The sequence below is a fragment of the Cololabis saira genome, chromosome 9 (assembly GCF_033807715.1).
Source record: "Cololabis saira isolate AMF1-May2022 chromosome 9, fColSai1.1, whole genome shotgun sequence".
Taxonomy (NCBI): domain Eukaryota; kingdom Metazoa; phylum Chordata; class Actinopteri; order Beloniformes; family Belonidae; genus Cololabis; species Cololabis saira.
In genome coordinates this window covers 8,947,700-8,962,373 of record NC_084595.1, presented here as the reverse complement: position 1 = coordinate 8,962,373, position 14,674 = coordinate 8,947,700, and the positions used below count along the sequence as shown (strand labels likewise).

Genomic DNA, 14,674 nt, shown 5'->3' with positions numbered 1-14,674 from the left:
AACTAGGTTTTTTTTTGGTCTCGGTCTTTGTCTTGGTCTTAAGTCTCTGGTCTGGGTAATGTCTTGGTCTCGGTTTAGGCGGTCTTGACTACAAGTCTATAGTGGGCAATGAGGAGAAGGCCGTTTTTGAACCTGGCGTGGCAGCGTGGCAGGAGAATAAGTGTTTTGTGAGTTTGAGATAGAGGTTTAACATTTAACAGTTGTCATTTTTGGAGTAATATACTTATTTTTGCCTCAATATGCAAATAAATGGATTGACATATCCAAAAAGAAATAATTCTGGACATTGAAGTTCATGGACATGCACGCATCAAACCTTTAGGACAAGCTTGTTGCTCCTCGCAGTAGAGCTACAGGTACAGGATCTACAATAAGGCTTCTTTTTTCTTTTGGCACGGCCAAGTTTGAAGCAGTATTCGTGATTGTGGCAGTGTACTCCAGAAAATCAAAGATGATCACCACTGTGAATTGTACGCTAAAGCTGGCTTGCCTTCTCTGAATGTTAGACGATTTACACACTGGATGACTCTGATTTATAAGGCTCTTCTTGGCTTGGTTCCTGTTTATTTATGTTTATTTCTCCAGAGAACTAAAAGCCATTATGCTTTAAGATCGCCATGACACTTTGCACCTGGCTGTTCCTCGTGTTCGGACTAACTTGGGGAAAAAAGCTTTTAGTTTCTCTGCACCCTCTGCGTGGAACACTCTCCAACTTGAACTGAAAATGCCTGAAATTGTTTCTTTTGAAGCCTTTCACTCACTTCTTAAAAACCGACAATGAGAATCCTTTCGGCAGTGCCTGTGTTTTTAAACTACATGTGCCCGTGTTCTTAAATTTTGAATTATCTCTGAAGTGGTTGTTTTTTTTTTACATATTATTGAAGTCACCACTATTTCACTTTATTTGCTAAACAGTTTGCATTCTCATTTTAATGTTTATTACGTGATTCCTGTTATTTGTGTGTGGACGTGTGCTGCTGCCTTCCTTGGCCAGGTCACCCTTGTAAAAGAGGTCTTGACCTCAATGGGTCTTTTTTATCTGGTTAAATAAAGGTGAAATAAAATCAGCTTATAAGCCTGTAACTGTTGTCATTCATCAGCTTTTCATTCATGTCTCATTTCTGTCTCCGTAGCTGAGAACAGTAAGTCCCAGGCTGATGCATCGCGGCAGTGAACTGCTTTGCTCCGACCAAACACAAGCCCCAAAAACAACGACTGGATCCCAACGCCCACCTTGTATTGACCGAGTCAAAAAAAAACAAACAGAAAAGTTAAATTACAACAATCTTTTACACTTTAATGACCTTTTGGTTTATGAAATATGGCGTAAAGGAAGTTTGATTTTATACTTGCAAAGCAAGGCTTTACGGTTCATCTCCAGCTTCTCAGCTTCCTTGTGTTTGTTGGCACAAATGTGGAGACACTTTATACAGCAGTTGAGGCTTCGAGCAGCTTTGCACAAATACCTAAAACCACATCTTTGGGCTTTGACCCTGTTCACACAACCAGGGTGAGAAGTAAACGTCTCCCCCCTTTTTTACTTTTACTCGCCCTTCACCACAGACGTACTGCACATGGAAACCCATTTAGCTACCTTGATCAAGTGAGGTGGTTTAAACATTCAAAAAAAGAAGACATTTCTATTTTCAAAGACAGAAAGGAATGGTGAAGTTAAGGTTATAAAAAGTATATTAGACTTGGTTCAACTGGTTAGTTCAATTTAGACAAAAAGCTACTTGTAGTTACAGAAAAGAAACATTATTTATAAAGTAAGCCGAGTGAACTTCCATAAACAAATCTTGGTCAAGTGATCATAAAAATAAAAACAATTAAAAACATCCAATGGGATTTTGTTTGATTTGGATCATTAAGATCATTTTTCCCCTCACAGAAAACATTACTACGTACGTTGAACTAAAGTAATCTCAGCACAATCAGAGTGGATCAAAACAAACTTGAGACTTTGGTGACATTTGACTCCGATTTCAGGAGCAGATTTAAGTCCTTCTTCAAAAAAAACAGAACAAATAGCAGCCGTGTAGAATAATACATGTGTTATTATTTCAAAACAAGAGTGTAGATTGTGCTTCTTTGGGTTATATGGGCTTGTACAGTAGCGTGGTCACATACTTCTTTTTGTAGCGGTGCGTCGCGCTGAGAACCATCACCCCGTCCTGGAACACACAAATGTCGTCAAACAGGTTTTTCACAACAGCATGCAAAGTTTTAATGAGGGAAACAGCCAAGGGTGTAGGTTTGGTCTCAACATTGGTAGGGACGATAAAACGGCATAAACTGCATGTACTTTTTGCTGGGGACGTGACATTAATAAGACCAAACAGATTAGGTGAACGGGGGTCAGGGCTACATTTGTCACAAATATGAACCTAATTAATTGATAGGCTAAATGATCAATGCAAAATAAATCTGTATTGACTTATACTAACTTTCATGTGTATTGGTTCACCTGATACACGGTTCGATTCAAATCTTTGTTTTCAAAAACTACTAAAGAAACATTTTTTAAACTTCCAGAATATTCCAGGATTTTATTAGCAATTTAAATTGCAATATTTGGACATAACTTAAATTATATTTACATACATAATAAATACAAACGTATTAATAATCTCTTAACTATGCAGAATGCAAAAAATAAACATTTGTCTTAACACCACTCAACATTGTCTGTCTAATTAAATAAATTAAATATAACTGAAAAAACAAAAATAAATAAAAATGGAACCTTCCCTCAGGTTAAACACAACTACTTTTGTCCACAAGCACTGCCAAACTCAACAAAAAGTTCAAGCTCCTTTGGGCTGCTTTAAGACCACATAAATAAAATACAAATGAAAATTGGGGAGAAGGGGGTTTGATTTCTTATCTATTTTTTCTCTCAGGTCATCAGCCAATCAAACGTGCGTTTGAGGAAAAAAAAATGTACCGGCACATTCAGCAAGTGAAAAGGGGTAAATGTAAGTCTGAACATAATGAAAATAATTCACTTAATAATGGTAGGGTCAATTCTATCCTTACAACATTTGGGAAGAAAATCTAAATTACCTTTATATCTGAACTCATAATGCAAATAAGATTGCTTAAAAGTTGGTGGGGACAATTTGAGGCCCCTGAAAAGTTGGTAGTGTTATGTCCCTACCGTCCCTATGCAAACCTACGCCCTTGGAAACAGCGTCAGAATACTGTTCAAACTACAGTTAACGTGATTTATTTAGTGATTTGGGACGTTTCCCGGCCGGTACCTTGATGGAGAGGGCGTACAGGTGATTGAGCATGACATGGTTGGGCTCTGGCAGCAGCGTCGGGTCACACTGTGGGGACATTCAAAAGAACAGTTCATTTATGCTCCATTCCAGACACGAGTTGTCCGTTTCTGGCGTGAAAATTATCAGCAGACGAGCTTGTGTAACAGAAGCGAGTCCCGACTTACAGAGATGCCGGTGTCTTTGTTGAGCAGCACTTGCAGAAGGTGTGGCGGTAAGATAGGAGGCTGTTTGATCTTGTCGTCTGGCTTGATTGCATAAGCTTCCTGCAGGTAGGGCCCCGGCGGGGAACTGGATAAATCTGGGGTGGGGTTGAGCAAATTCATTATTAAATATAGTCCTCGGGCATTTCAAATTAAATTAAAATCACATTTCGATGAACTAATAATAGCATTCTAACAACTGTCTTTCATTTTTCCAGGTAAAAAACTACAAATAAATAAATTATTTACTACAAATAAATTTTCTAATAAACACAGGATGTTTTTAAAAAATCACATATAAATGTTGAATTTGTTTATCCATTTAAATGATTTCATTTAATGAGCACAAGATTTTACTGACAACATGTGCTGTATTTGGACGATACAGACAAGACTAAAACTGTCCTCCCAAAATCTTTGTCTGTTTTTAAATCTCTTCTCAAAACCCACCTTTTCTCCTTGGCTTTTAACACCTAGCAAGACAGTTGAGTTTATTTTATCCTTTTATTATTTTATCTTCTATTCTATCCTTTTTATTCACTTAACTTATCATGATTGTTTTATTTATGTGCCTTGTGTTTTATGGTGTTTTGTCTTCCATTTGCCTGTCCAGCACTTTGGACCATGTTGGTGTTTTTAAAGTGCTTTATAAATAAAGTTGACTTGACTTGAATGAAAAGGAAAAAAATAAAGTTTGTGGAGAAGCAAAGAAAAGACATAAAACTGAATAATTACACAAGTCGTGCGATCTTTAAAGAGCTGATTAACTGATTACAGGTGAGAATAACAGGATTTGGTAACAAATGAGCCTCCACGCTGTTAAGCTTTACAAGGTCACACTCAGCGGAAAAGAAAAGTCAAATCAAATAAACAATAATAATAATAATAATAATAATAATAATAATAACTTTCAAAGCAAAATTAAAGAGAACCTCTGTTGAGCCACCTACAGTGCAAATTATTGTTAAAAGAGTCAGATTCTGGGAAACGTCCGAGTGCAAAAGCGGAGGAAAGAAGCTCCTCTTGGATAACCCATACCTTCGAGCAGGCGAGGAAACTATCAAGCAACCATGATCAGTATAACCACATGAGCCGGGGGTGCAAGGGGAAAAGATCTGCATCTACATCTACAAAACTCACTGCTGCAGACAATCACTGTCTCTATAACTGGAGACCTCGATAGCAGAAATAACACCTCATGGAGACAGATGATTTTACAACACATGAAGTAATGGCTAGATTAACATTTACAGCACAACGATTTCCTTAATTGTAGCTTATTTAAAGCTTATTGACCTACATAATTCATTTTTTATAGCTCCAATCAATCAACCTGCATACAAAAGGGAACTGTTCAAAACAAGTGTTTAAATGTATCTGCATATTGTGAAAATAACAGATCATATAAGGCATTAACATTGTAAAGTGTGATAATGACAGGTGATATTTTAAAGCACTACTTATTTACAGAGGCTCCACACACGGTCGGAGACAAGAGCAGGGTTAAAGTTCAGCTATTGCACAAAATCGTTCTGCTCAACTCTCACAAACGAGGTCCAAAGTGTGTGTGCTAACCGGGCTTGCCTGCCGCACAGATCAGTCTTATACGTTGAAATATATGTTGCATCATGAGTAGGAGAATAGATATTGATGAGCACGGGCTGCTGAGCAGCTGAAGTGTTTTGTTAAATGAGCCGTGTAACCCAACGTGCCTGTTACTTTGCTGGATGTATCGCTGCCATCAAGTTAAAGATAATTTATATTTTCTATCTAAAATGGATTTGGTCATTTTCTACGGAAGAGTATTAGGGCCATGCAGGAGAAAAAATATTTGAGAGGGGAAGATTTTTTTTATTATGCACTTTGAAAAAAAAGTCGATATTTCGACTTTTTTCTCGACATTTCAACTTTTTTCTCGACATTTCGACTTTATTCTCGAAATTGTACTTCAACATTAATCTCGACATTTTAAACTTTTATCTCGGCATTTCAACTTTTTTCTCGACATTGACTTTATTCTCGAAATTGTACTTCAACATTAATCTCGACATTTTGACTTTTTTCTCGACATTGACTTTTTTCTAGACATTGACTTTATTCTCGAACTTGTACTTCAACATTAATCTCGACATTTTGACTTTTTTCTCAACATTTCGACTTTTTTCTCAAAGCGCATAATGAAAAAAAAAAAAAAATCTTCCTCCTCTAAATTATTATTTTTATTTTTCCCCTGCGTGGCCCTAATACTCTTCCGTAATTTTCCTTCCTATATGTCAGAATAATTAATATAATGCAGATTTCGTTTTTTGAGACGCATTTGAAAAACCTTTCAACTTTTCTGGAGGTGCAGTTTGTCCTGAGTAATCACAAGTCAAAGATGCAGGTACCATTACCGTAAACATCTGCTGAGTCCTCCGAGTCGATCCTGAGGGCGTCAAAAACCTCAAAGTCAGTTCTTTTCACCTGCAAGATGTTGTTGACTGTTCCAGTTTTGGTCGTGGTTACGGGCTGGGAGAAAGCATAAGCAGAAATGTGATACAGTCGACTGCATGACCAGGAATAATCACTTTGTCTGAGGATGGATAGTTTTCTTACTTACCCCAGTTGGATCCAAAGTCCACTGTCCATCTACGCAAAACTTGTACTGGTGCTCTCCCTCGGGCAGATCCATAATGGCCACAAAGTTCTGCTTACTATGTTAGAGAGATAACAAGTACTCGAGTTGTAAAAAAAACAAATCAGGGGGGATGGTGGATTTTATCATATGGGGACAGATAATTTGTGCTGATTACAAATAATATAATATATTACAAATAATAGCACTGACCAAAACACCTGCAGAAATACTGCAGTAATGACATAGCAGCAGTTAAATGCAGCCTTCTGTAAGCTTTAAATATCCACTGGGCTTACATCAAGTACATCAAAACACAACAATAAAAAAACAGTTTTCTGAACTTATCAATATGACTCTGTCTTTCACAGGATAAGTAACATGGATCACTGCAAAAACTAAAAATCTTAACGAGAATAATTGTCTTATTTCTAGATAAAATGTCTAATTTTAGTAAAAAAAAAATCTCATTACACTTAAAACAAGACTCATCACTGGAAAAAACAACAATTCTCACCTGTTTCAAGTAGATTTTCACTTGAAATAAATAGAAAAATCTGCCAGTGGAACAAGATTTTTTTTTGCTTGTGATGAGAAGATAAATCTTGTCCCACTGGCAGATTTTCCTACTTATTTCAAGTGAAAATTTACTTGAAACAGGTGAAAATTGTCAAATAAGTTATTTTTCTGGTGTTATTTTTATGGTGATGACTCTAAATGTTGAAATAGCAGTAAAACCACATTCATTGATGAAATGACATAAGGGATGGAAAGGGGGGGATGGCAGTTTTACAGGGGGGATGATTTGGACCGCCTCAACTCCAGTACTGGAGATAACCCCGTGTCACGTTCTAGAGAGCTTAAAACAGCTGCTAGAGCAGAGGTCTCAGGGGTCACGGTACCTTCTGTTGAGAGGGATCTTTGTGGCCCAGTTGTTGAAGGAGCCGGACACGTAGACTTCTTTGGCGACCCCCGTCCACCTGAACACAGTCGGTCTGGCCTGCGTTGGACTTTTAGCGTCACAGTCCAGGTCTTGCTGCCATGCAAGAAATTCCTGTATTTCCTGTGGAGCCTGGGCAGAATGATACAGCTTCAATGTTACCCAACGATACCACCCTAACGCTTCAGAAACGCTTCAGAAAACTGCACAGAATCTTTATAAGCCTACATTTCTCTGATTCAATTGTAGTTTTTATGATTGAACACATATTTTCAGTATCTTGCAAAGCAACCAGAAAACTTGTGGATATTATACTATTTGCTTACCAACTTAGAAAAGTCCCTGTTGCTAACAATTAGGATCATGTAATCAGATTACACAAAATAAGTAACTCTTTGAAAGAAAACTAAATATTTTGCAACAGACATCAAAGTAAGTTTCTCCTCTTAAACATCTTTTAACAGCGACAGCAGCCAAAAGCCATGTATGTTTTTGCTAGACATTTATACAAAAATAATGAGAAATTGTGGAACACTATAGTGTCATTATAAGGAAATCGGTACTCTTTTCAAAAGTTGACAGTTAATTGAGGTATTGGAGGTATACAATGTACAAATAAAGTGCATTTGTATATATTTGCCTCACTGCCTCCTAGGCTTGTAAATGTAAACACTGAACAGCTGGACTAATTAAAGTGCATGAACATTAATAACATGTTTTATATAAACCAGGACAGTGCACTGCTTTGTTTCTAATACTGAAAAGTCAGTAAGCAACTTCATTTAGCATAGTTCCTCACTGACTCCTAGGCTTGTAAATGTAAACTCTGTACAGCTGGACTAATTAAACTGCATGAACAATAGTGCGGTGACAACCGCGTAAATCCATTATGTGTGTTGTAATAAAATATCTATATTTGCCGTGAGTTTATCGATTACTTATTGCGACAGAGAGCGCTAATGCAACGTGCTACTGCATTCACTGCAACGTGCAATTATGTAAATATCCATCTATAAATATCCGTCTGTTCTTTTTTTAATATACCAGTATTTCTTATTATTTATTTTTCTTATTATTATTATTATTATTGTATATACCAGTTTACTGTTTATAGTGTGTTATTATTACTGTGTTATTACTATTTCTATTGATGCCTCTTATTTTTGCACTATCCCCTTTGCTGCTGTAAACTGCAAATTTCCCCTCTGTGGGACTATTAAAGGATTATCTTATCTTATCTTACAACATATTGCAATATGGATTTTTATTCCCCACCACTAATATATATCCCCTTTAGAGAAGCCGTAGAATCTTGGGTCACCTTGGCGTCTCCTCTCTGGAACAAGTCTGCGTCGTCCGTGCTGTCCAGCATGATGTTGGGCCGGGCGTCCTTCCCCCCCGGCGCTGCGTCCCTGAACGACCTCTCCCCGCCAGACCTGTCGCTGTTGCTGTTGCCCATCCTGATCCTGCTGGCATCAAACCCCCGGGACTCCAACCGGCCACTCTTCACGCGCAGGTCCTGCGATCCCGGCCTAGGGTTGCCACCTTTCACAAATAGAAATAAGGGACACCCCAATTTCAGCAACGCAGGCGCCAAAAAAAAAAAAAGGGGACATCCCAAAAACTTCTAAAGTGCATAGAAATGTGTTTATTTTATATGAGAAAACAAAACGCTTTGATTTAAAGTTTAAAGTGCTTTAATAGCATTGAACTTGCATGACTGTACATACAGACAACCATACAACTGGAATAGCCTCCTATGCTACAGGACTGTCTCAGAAAATTAGAATATTGTGATTTTCTGTAATGCAATTACAAAAACCAAAATGTCATACATTCTGGATTCATTACAAATCAACTGAAATATTGCAAGCCTTTTATTTTAATATTGCTGATCATGGTTTACAGCTTAAGAAAAACTCAAATATCATATCTCAAAAAATTTGAATATTCTGGGAATCTTAATCTTAAACTGTAAATAATAAAAGGCTTGCAATATTTCAGTTGATTTGTAATGACAGAATGAATGACATTTTTTTTTTTTTTTTTTTTTTTTTTTTTTTTTTTTAAATTGCATTACAGAAAATAAAGAACTTTATCACAATATTGTAATTTTCTGAGACAGTCCTGTACGTCCACATCAGCCAAGATGCAGGATATACCTACAGGTGAAGAATATGGTGTAAAAGTTAATTTATTTCAATAATTCAACTTAAAAGGTGAAACTTACATATTACATAGTCTCATTACATGCAAAGCTAAATATGTTAAACCTTTATTTGTTATAATTTTGATGATTGAATTGTTTATTGATTTCATAAAATATTCTATTTTTTTTAGATTTTTTTATTTGGAGTTTTCATAAACTGTGAGTCATAATCATCAACATTATAGCAAATAAAGTCTTGAAATATCTCACTTTGCATGTAGTGGGAAATAATACAGGACTGTCTCAGAAAATTAGAATATTGTGATAAAGTTCTTTATTTTCTGTAATGCAATTAAAAAAACAAAAATATCATACATTCTGGATTCATTACAAATTAACTGAAATATTGCAAGCCTTTTATTATTTTAATATTGCTGATTATGGTTTACAGTTCAAGATTAAGATTCCCAGAATATTCTAATTTTTTGAGATAGGATATTTGAGTTTTCTTAAGCTGTAAGCCATGATCAGCAATATTAAAATAATAAAAGGCTTGCAATATTTCAGTTGATTTGTAATGAATCCAGAATGTATGACATTTTTGCATTACAGAATATTCTAATTTTCTGAGACAGTCCTGTATGTCCGTATTGGTTCAATACGGAACGCAACTTTTAATTCCCAATTACATAAAGATTCCGTATTTTAAGGGACGGGTGGCGACCCTGGATCCCGCACAAAACCAACAAACAAGGCTGATTTATGGTTCCGCGTTACACCAACGCAGAGCCTACGGCGTATAGTACGCGGCGACGCACACCGTAAGGTGTGCGTCGCCGCGTAACCTACGCCGTAGGCTACGCCGTAACCTGGTTCCTTGGTTCTGCGTCGATTTAACGCGGATCAATAATTCAGGCTTTTCTGCAACTCAGGACTCGGATCACTGAAACTGAAAGGAGGTGGGAAAAAAGTGAAACCCACCGAGGTGTCCCCGGGTCCGGTGGAGCGGAGCAGCCTGGTTTCCAGCTGTTTGCAGATGTTTACATGTGTTTGCAGTGTTTTGGTCGCAGGAAGGTTGAAGTCCTCGCTGTTTCCTCTTTGAGCGACAGAAGTGAATCCCGATGAAAACACTCCCGGCTGAGCCCTCGCCTGCTTTCACCTGCACTTTTCTTTATTTTAGCAGCACGGGGGTTCCTCTTTTGTTCAAGTCGGATTTTTTCGTCCTCCCGTTTTTAGCCGTCTTTCGTATATTTTCGCCATTCGGTGGAAATGTGAGTGTGACTGGAGGGCGGAGAGGAAACCCGCCTCTTCCGCCTGCCAGCCCGCTGTCGGGGAAACGTTAACCCTTCACAGCCCGAGAGATCCATAGGTATATTATATAAAGGCCTTTATATATATCTATGATTAGAGCCATGCAGGAGAAAACATATCTGAGAGGGGAAGATTGTTCAATATTGTGAAAAAAGTCGAAATGTCGAGAAAAAAGTCGAAATGTCGAGATTAATGTTGAAGTACAATTTGGAGAAAAAAGTTGAAATGTTGAGAAAAAAGTCAAAATTTCGTGAATAAAGTTGAAATGTTGAGAAAGAAGTCGAAATGTTGAGGAAAAAAGTCAAAATGTCAAGGAAAAAAGTTGAAATGTTGAGAAAAAAGGCGAAATGTCGAGAGAAAAGTCGAAATGTCGAGGAAAAAAGTCGAAATGTCGAGAGTAATGTTGAAGTACAATTTCTAGAAAAAAGTCGAAATGTTGAGAAAAAAGTCGAAATGTCGAGAAAAAAAGTTGAAATGTCGAGAAAAAAGTCGAAATGTCGAGAAAAAAGTTGAAATGTTCGACATTTCGAATTTTTTCTCGAAGTGTATAATGAAAAAAATAATTCCTCCTCTAAAATATTATTTTTATTTTTCTCCTGCCTGGCCCTAATACTCTTTCGTAGCAGGTAAACTAGGGCTGGGGGGTAAAACCCATAGACATATAAACGTCTATATATACGTATATATGTCTATGGTAAAACTTGTCCTCTAAGTATTTAACCCATAATATGCTGCGACACTGACGCTCATGCTTTCAAATGTTGAATTGAAGTTCAACAATAATGATATTAGTGGGGCTGGATTTTCACACTGAAAGAGTGTGAGAGTGGATTTGGGTTTCTTGATATTTTAACTTGTACTTGTACTTGTAAGGTCATAGAGCCTTTAAGGTCTTTTGACTGTGACTTTGAAACAGATTGGTGCGAGACATTTTCATTAGTGCTGCCTGGAGGCCGAGCAAATGCCAACTAGAGAGGGAGCTTTGTTTGGATGATACTTCCATTTTAAAATGACGCAACGAAATAGACATTGAATCTACAAATATTTCATTCAAAGTAAATATGACGGGCTAAAAAAAACAACTGGCGCCCCCTACTGGCGAATTGGTTTTTAACATTTCCGAGATTCCTTCCAGCTGATATTTTTCATGACCACTGGTTATTCACATATGTTAACATCGTTCTCCGAAATTCAAGTAGTTTCTATAGAATTTAAAAGTATTAAATAAACTATTTAAATAGACTAGTCTGTCACGTCATCCGTGGGTTTTCAGAGACACGGTTTTGAAGTTTTATATTAGTCAGTTGGTTACCAGACTGCCAATCTTATGTCCCCATATACAGACAGATTTACTGCTTTATATAAATGCACTTGATGTATCTCAGTTTGTTGACTCCTAAAGGGAAAAGAAGACAACACAGTACCATTAGATCCACGCCAAAGAGCACTGAGGCAACAAGTTCGGTTGGCATGTAGCTATGAATTGATCGTCCCATCAAAATTAATCAATAGGTTTTTCCATTTTTGTGGTCAGAGGAAGCCCTATGAATGTCATGAAAATTGGTTTAATGGTCACAGATTAGTTTGTTTTAGTTTCACTTTATTTTTATTTTTATATGTATAATCATGGAGACATGTTTTAATGTCTAAGGCATGTATAAGTATGTGTGTGAGTATAATTACAGTATATAATAATAATAATAATAATAATAATAATAATAATAATAATAATAATAATAATAATAATAATAATAATAATAATAATACTGTTACTTAGCAGTGTGACTACAGTGTGTGAATATTTATAAATACAGGTTAAATGATCTATTCCTTTTTTCGGCACATGTAAATCAAGATAGCCAGTTTTAAAGTATGAAATTCTTTGTTTTGTTGTTGTTTTCTTAAACTTCTCATGAAGTGTTGTTTCTTTTTTTTACTTGTACAAAAATAAAATAATTCAAATCAAAATCAAATCAAATCAATGTCGGAAATTGGTAATTATTCATTATTCTGCCCTAAAAAACACTTTTAGGGCAGAATAATGCAACACCAAATCAGTTTTATTTATTCTTTCTAAAGAGTTTTGTTTCCCCATTTGTTGTTGACAGCTGTATATTTCTGGACCTCAGCAGTCTCTATTTCACAGTCCATCAGTGTCCTCTAAGACAATCTCACGGCTATCCAGTTTCAGGGTGTTACTGTATGCACTCAGATAACGATGAGCAGTGTCATCAGTATTCAGGTAGAAGTCGCCCAGTCCTGTCAGGTCCATCAGTAAAGCTCCAACGCACACAGTCAAACTTTAACGCATCATTTGCTCATTTCTTTCTTCCTCATCCATAATCTTTTTTTTTTTTTTTTACTAAATGGTGCCAAATTTAACAACTTTTCTTTGCTGCAGTACAACTCTAAAGCTTTTATGCTATAAAACTGTAGTATTCATATTAAACACATCAGCATATTTTGCCTAATTGGTCACTATAGAAAACAGTGACATTGTTCCCTTGGAGGTAAAATAAATAGTTTAAAATGCATTGTGAAGTCAATCAACTGTTTCACACTTCCTGTCAGAAAAAGGTTAATTTCTCAACTCCTACTACCACTTGTTGATTATGCAGATATTGTTTATCAAAATACTCCAGATACCCATCTTAAACCTCTGACTGTATTATTTAATTCATTATGTATATTTGTGTTACATTGTCCTTTCAGAACACGTCATTATTTTATGTTTGATTCATTGAACTGGTTTCAACCCAAATCTCGACTGCAATTTCACTGGCTTCACTTCCTTTTTAAATGTGTTTATTTTCACTGTCCTCCATATTTAAAAGAACTCATGATTCCATGTAACTCTCCATACTCACTCAGGCATATGAATTTTCCTTTTTTCTTTGTTCCTAGAATTTTAAAAGAGGTTGGTAAAAGATCATTTTATTTTAAAACTCCATCAGATTGGAATAATCTTCCCCTCTTTTTGCGTTCTATTACCTCTTTTCATTGTTTTAAGTTAACAAATTGCCTATGTTTTTAATTTATTTATGTATTTTTTTGTCCTTTTTTCTATTTATTTATTTTTATTTATTTATTTATTTTTATATATTTTTTTTCTTTTCTCTCTGTTATGTTTTATTTATCTCATTGTTTCGGTTATTCAATTAGTCTACTTTGTAACTAGACTAATATGGGTAGAGGTTGTGTGTGGGAGGGAGTGTGTTTGTTTTATGTCATGTATGTCTGTACTGTAATGTGCTAATTATAATGTTGTATGTTTTATGGGACCCCCTTGAAAATGAGATGTTACATCTCAAGGGGGTATCCTTTAATAAATTCTACTTAGTTCTACTTACTATAGATACAGTGACATTGTTCCCTTAGAGGTAAAATAAATGGTTTAAAATGCATTGTGAGTGTGTTAGTATCCATGGAGCAGGAAACAGGCGAGCCAAAGAAGACAGGAGCCTTAAATTTGTGAGCACTGATGAATATGAAACAACACAAATTATAGTGAGGCTATGCAAATGTATTCTTATTATAGGTTTACTTTTCACACACAAAGGTAAGTCAAACATACAGGTAATAGATGAATATATAAAGAAGGAAAGAAGCTATTGCAACAATATTCAGATAAACATTTTTTTTCAAAAACTGGTTAATTAATTATAATTTGTCAAGAAAAGACAACACTACCGAAGCGTAGAACTGCCACCATCTTTTAAAGAAAATTAGAGCCCCATCACGTTATATTGTGCAATGTTTACGGTCTAACAATATATTTTTTACATTTGTACAATATCCTATCACTCTATTACAATATATCTTTCATGTTTGAATAATATATCATTATCTTTTTAGAACATAATATTTTATTGTAATAAAATGGTCAAATATTGTAAATGTATATTGTAATAACCTGATATCATATTGTTCAAACATGAAATACAATATTGTAATTACGTGATAACATATTGTATAAACTTGAAAAAGATATTGTTTATGCGTTACATTATCACGTTATATTGTGATCATTAAGTTTTTTTTTATTTTATACAAATAATAAGAAGACTTCAGTTGTAAATACGACCTACAGAGGGCAGCATTATTCCTAAAAGGAATTTCAACTTCTTTTGAGTTAAAATCAGAAACTTCCAACTGATAACTTTTCACATTTAA

The 14,674-nt window shown here is 35.7% G+C and overlaps 1 protein-coding gene across 1 annotated transcript; it reads right to left on the bottom strand.

Annotated features, from left to right (window-relative positions):
- Positions 1-1,271: 1,271 nt before the first annotated feature.
- LOC133450913 (5'-AMP-activated protein kinase subunit beta-1-like) lies at positions 1,272-10,470 on the bottom strand. Its single transcript, XM_061729812.1, has 8 exons — positions 10,172-10,470; positions 8,363-8,586; positions 7,004-7,173; positions 6,087-6,180; positions 5,881-5,995; positions 3,452-3,585; positions 3,264-3,332; positions 1,272-2,174 (listed from the first exon to the last, which is right to left on the bottom strand). Exons 2-8 carry the CDS (start codon positions 8,498-8,500, stop codon positions 2,097-2,099), a joined length of 798 nt encoding a protein of 265 aa, XP_061585796.1. The 5' UTR covers positions 8,501-8,586; positions 10,172-10,470; the 3' UTR covers positions 1,272-2,096.
- Between the last annotated feature and the right edge of the window lie 4,204 nt (positions 10,471-14,674).